The sequence below is a fragment of the Littorina saxatilis genome, linkage group LG16, assembly GCF_037325665.1.
Source record: "Littorina saxatilis isolate snail1 linkage group LG16, US_GU_Lsax_2.0, whole genome shotgun sequence".
Taxonomy (NCBI): domain Eukaryota; kingdom Metazoa; phylum Mollusca; class Gastropoda; order Littorinimorpha; family Littorinidae; genus Littorina; species Littorina saxatilis.
In genome coordinates, this window is record NC_090260.1 from 26,883,044 (window position 1) to 26,888,043 (window position 5,000).

General features: G+C 45.8%; 1 protein-coding gene across 2 annotated transcripts in view; it reads left to right on the forward strand.

Moving 5' to 3' along the window:
* LOC138950722 (mothers against decapentaplegic homolog 4-like) overlaps nucleotides 1-5,000 on the forward strand; it is a 38,520-nt gene that overhangs the window by 33,085 nt on the left and 435 nt on the right. For both annotated transcript variants that reach the window (XM_070322449.1, XM_070322450.1), the window contains exons 9-12: nucleotides 1,306-1,489; nucleotides 2,397-2,565; nucleotides 3,922-4,060; nucleotides 4,373-5,000. The exon at nucleotides 4,373-5,000 is cut by the window's right edge and continues 435 nt beyond it. In XM_070322449.1, the coding sequence (XP_070178550.1) occupies nucleotides 1,306-1,489; nucleotides 2,397-2,565; nucleotides 3,922-4,060; nucleotides 4,373-4,599 (719 nt within the window). In that variant the 3' untranslated portion in view covers nucleotides 4,600-5,000. The remainder of the gene's footprint in view (nucleotides 1-1,305; nucleotides 1,490-2,396; nucleotides 2,566-3,921; nucleotides 4,061-4,372) is intronic.

Genomic DNA, 5,000 nt, shown 5'->3' on the forward strand with positions numbered 1-5,000 from the left:
CTCATTTGGTGGCAGTGAGAATGGTTATTTCCCTTTGACCAACGGGGGTGTTTTTCCTACCTCGGAGGAAAGTCTATTTGTTTTTGGATTCTGAAAGTTGGAACGTTGGAACGTTGGCAGTCTATTTGTTTTTGGATTCTGAAAGTTGGAACGTTGGCAGTCTATTTGTTTTTGGATTCTGAAATTTGGAACGTTGGCAGTCTATTTGTTTTTGGATTAATGTAAGGTCATAGTTGAAACTTCACTGTTTGTTATTTTGGTGCCCAAAATTTCCCAATTAATATGTTAACTCTGTTTGCATTTAAAGGCATATGTACGCGCTCCCGTGTTTACAAAGTGTAGTTTGCCCATAATCGATGTCAAACGCACCATAAGACCATGTAATGACGATATGTCGCCATGCGCGGACCATATACATGCATTACAGCTTGTTTTAGAGTCTCAAAAACTTTGGATGTAAACAAAGACGCGGAGTTATTTCCCTTGCGTCAACGCTACCTCTGTTGGCAAATCTATAAATAGGACGATCCAGATCAAAATGAAAATTAACATATCTCAACATTGAAGGGGTCCTAGACCACAATATCTTGCAGGGAACTTAATTTAGCATGTCTCCAGCTGTTGGTAAAGCAATTAGCGTGTATAGTCATCGAGTACATATGGCTTTAAGCACCACAATTTTAGCCGTGTAAGGTCCTTCTTGAAACTTTCCTGTTTGTGATTTCAGCGCCGGAGTTCTTGTGCACATTATTGCAATGTGTATGTTTGCGTTTTTGCACCACAATTGTATGGTCCTTCTTGAAACTTGACTGTTTGTGATTTCAGCGCCGGAGTTCTAGTGCACATTATTGCAATGTGTATGTTTGCGTTTTTGCACCACAATTGTATGGTCCTAGTTGAAACTTGACTTCAGCGCCGGAGTTCTAGTGCACATTATTGCAATGTGTATGTTTGCGTTTTTGCACCACAATTGTATGGTCCTCGTTGAAACTGGACTGTTCGTGATTTCAGCGCCGGAGTTCTAGTGCACATTATTGCAATGTGTATGTTTGCGTTTTTGCACCACAATTGTATGGTCCTCGTTGAAACTTGACTGTTTGTGATTTCAGCGCCGGAGTTCTAGTGCACATTATTGCAATGTGTATGTTTGCGTTTTTGCACCACAATTGTATGGTCCTCGTTGAAACTTGACTGTTCGTGATTTCAGCGCCGGAGTTCTAGTGCACATTATTGCAATGTGTATGTTTGCGTTTTTGCACCACAATTGTATGGTCCTCGTTGAAACTTGACTGTTCGTGATTTCAGCGCCGGAGTTCTGGTGCACCATCACGTACTTTGAGCTGGACCAACAGGTGGGGGAGACGTTCAAGGTGCCGTACAGCTGTTCCACCGTCACGGTGGACGGCTACACTGATCCCTCCTCCCTTGACCGCTTCTGTCTGGGTCAGCTCTCCAACGTACACCGCACCGAGGCCAGCGAGAGGGCGAGGTAAGGGGTGAACTCTGTGTGTGTGTGTGTGTGATGTCTCGGTCAGCTCTCCAACGTGCACCGCACGGAGGCCAGCGAGAGGGTATGGTGTGTGTGTGTGTGTGTGTGTGTAAGAGTGTGGTTGTGTGAGTGTGTGTCTGTATGTGTGTGTGTGTGATTTTTTCCGCTCTCCCCTGTGGTACAACGCACCAAGGCGAGCGAGAGGGCAAGGTATGTGAGGACTTGAGAGATTGTTTTGGGTTTGAGTTTAGGAGGTGTGTGTGTTTGAGTGTGTGTTTGTGTGTGTTTGTGTGTGTGTGTGTGTGTGTGGGGTGTGTGTGTGTGTGACCGCAATAAGAACAGAGGGGGGGAGGGTACATAAAAAAAGAGAGAGAGATAGAGTGTATAGGGTTGTGAGTGTCTACGTGTGTGAGTGATACTATTACCGATACTGGTCGAGGTCTTGAAATGAAACATTGGTGATTAACTTCTGCATTGTACAGTTCATTTGGGGTTTTGTTTGCAAACATTACTTTTACCGTTGCTGAATAAAAACATTACACAGTAAAGTGATAGAGGGAAGTGAAGGGTTTGAGGACTGGCGGCTTGACAAGTTGACTGATGTAGTCTGCCATTCATTGACTGCTGTGATGGACACGGGTTAGCTCTATGTGCGGACTCAGAGACGGTATCCATGTCCCACCCCCGTGTCACCACAGTCGCACGCAAAAGACCTCTGTCATTCTGCCATAAGTGCAGATGGCTGATTACACCTAAACACGCATACACCTGGTAACGCCACCCTTGTTGCTGCTAGATTTCCACTGGGAGGAAGCGACATGAATTTCCCAGTATTGAGATGATAAAGTAAATTAAACTAAATCAAATGAAAATATATTGACTGCTTCATTTCTACGTTGTGTTTCAGACTACACATCGGTAAAGGCGTACAGCTGGACTATCGGGGCGAGGGTGACGTGTGGATACGATGTGTCAGCGATCACAGCGTCTTCGTACAGAGCTTTTACCTGGATCGTGAGGCCGGCAGGGCCCCAGGGGACGCCGTTCACAAAATATACCCCACCGCATACATCAAGGTGAGGAATTGAATACTGTTTGATCTGGAAAAAAGTGGCGTATTGAAGTTGGGAGGTGGGTGTGTGTGTGTCCGTGTGTTTGTGTGTGTGTTTGTGTCCGTGTGTTTGTGAGTGTATTGAGGTTGGGAGGTGTGTGTGTGTCCGTGTGTGAGTGTGTGTATTGAGTTTGGGAGGTGTGTGTCCGTGTGTGTGTTTGATTACAAGGACACGTAACCTCCAATGATTCCTTTAACCCCAGAACTTTTTTTAAACCCTTCAACAAATATTTTTATTAAAAAGGACAAAATTCAACTTTGCAGACTTCGCAAGGAAAGTTATTTTTCTCGGAGATCCAGGGAACACAGCTCGCACAATTTCTGGCCACAATAAAAAAAATCAACATGCGCCTTTGCAAATAAATAACAAACTTCAATTTTGTTTAAAAAGAACTGAATCTAATTTTGTTGGCCTTGTCATCGGAAGCAAAGGTTTTTTTTCTTTGGCCTAATTCCTGGCTGCTGAAGTGACACTTGAAATACGATGATTGTGGCCTTGCTTAATCTATTGTCATGTTGCTTTAAAGCGGCAACTTTCCGAGCTCTGGACTAGCGTACTTCACTCTCACAGATCTGTGCATGGACTTTGTAATTGTTTGAAATGATCTTTGATTTCAGCTCTGAAAAAATCCAAACCTGTTGCTATGAGCAGGAAGTAGAAACCGGCCAGCGGTCATTGTTTGCATTTAAAAGCGATTCTAAAAAAATGAGTACTCTTTGGCACCAATAGCTAGCTAATGTAGTCGCACTGTTTAAAGCGCCTCTTCAATACTGAGGCAGCTCAGGTGTATACATACACTTCCAGAATATTTTGTTTCAGTTGTCCAGGACCTTTCATATCTGTTGATTAGGGCAGGGCTGTAGCTCAGTGGATAGCGTGGTGGCTTTGCACCAATTGGTTGTTATCATTGAGGGTTTGAACACGTCCTCAGTGTCATGCTCCCAACATGGCAGGGTAAAATCTAGTGTGGAATGCCAAACTCTCGCCATAGGGGTGACCCTGAGGTTGACACGCTCAGGAACACAGAAGAGAGAAAGACAATGATTGATGATGCGTAGATGCAGGGAGTGTATGGAGGTGTGTGTCCGTGTGTTTGTGTGTACTGGATACTTCCCCAGGCCATCCCCAAAGCTCCAAGGCAACCAGTCGTCGAGATCCCCGACAGGACAGTAGAGTGCACAGTATGAGTGTTTCCACACCAGGACAGATACTAATGGCTTGTATGCTATATGGCGGATTAAATTCTTGTCTTGTTTTTGTTCTTGATAATGAAGTGTTTAAGATATCTTTGGATAATGAAGTGTGTGTGTGTGTGTACAGGTGTTTGACATCAGGCAGTGCCACCGTCAGATGCAGCAACAGGCAGCAACGGCACAAGCGGCAGCAGCAGCACAGGCAGCAGCGGTGGCAGGCAACATCCCCGGCCCCGCCTCTGTTGGGGGAATTGCTCCAGCCGTGGGTAAGTGCCCTGCACGGGGACAGTGATGTCAAGGGGTGAGATGGCTGGTGGTGGTGGTGAGGGTAGCATCAGAAAGTTCACTGAAAACTTTACCATCATTTTGGCAAAGCATTTCAGGGTTGTACAAAGGTGACACTTACGACTGCCTTAAACTTCTGAAAATTGTCTAGATTTGTGCCGCCATTTTGGTAAATTCACTGAAGAAAATAAATCCAATCAACATCCTATTAATGATTTTAAGGCGGAGTCTAAAAAGCAGGGTTCTTGTTAACACTCTTGCCTAACTGTGAATTATGTTCCCGTCTATTCCAGGCCTGTCGGCAGCAGCCGGGATCGGTGTGGACGACCTCCGACGATTGTGCATCCTACGCCTCAGCTTCGTCAAGGGCTGGGGACCCGACTACCCCCGCAAGAGCATCAAGGAGACTCCGTGTTGGATCGAGATCCAGCTCCACCGACCCCTGCAGCTTCTCGACGAGGTCCTACAGGCCATGCCCCTCAGCGACCCCCGACCTCTCAGAGGTTACTTCCTTGGCTGAAGGTCAAGGGAAACGACCTTTGGGGGGAGAAGTCTGTTTGAGAAACGGAGAGAGATAGACAGTGCTGGGTCACGGCGACATTGTTTGTGACCGAGGCTGGTTGTGTTTTCTTTTTCAAGGAGATTTACTGCGTCGACCTTGAAGAAGATGACATTGTGGTGACGTGACTGCCGTCTGTTTCCAGTGTCAAGGTCGCGCGGCGGGGAGGAATTTTGCAATAAGGGAGTTGTCTAAATGGAGCGTTGGAGTTCAGTGTCAAGATGTTCTTGGAAGGACGCCGTACAGAACAACAAGGGAAAATCAGATCTGCATATTTTTGATTGAATGTGTGTTTGTGTGCATGCCGCTTGGTCAGCTTCAGGCGGACTTTTAAAAAAGAAACACACATTTTGCTGTCAATG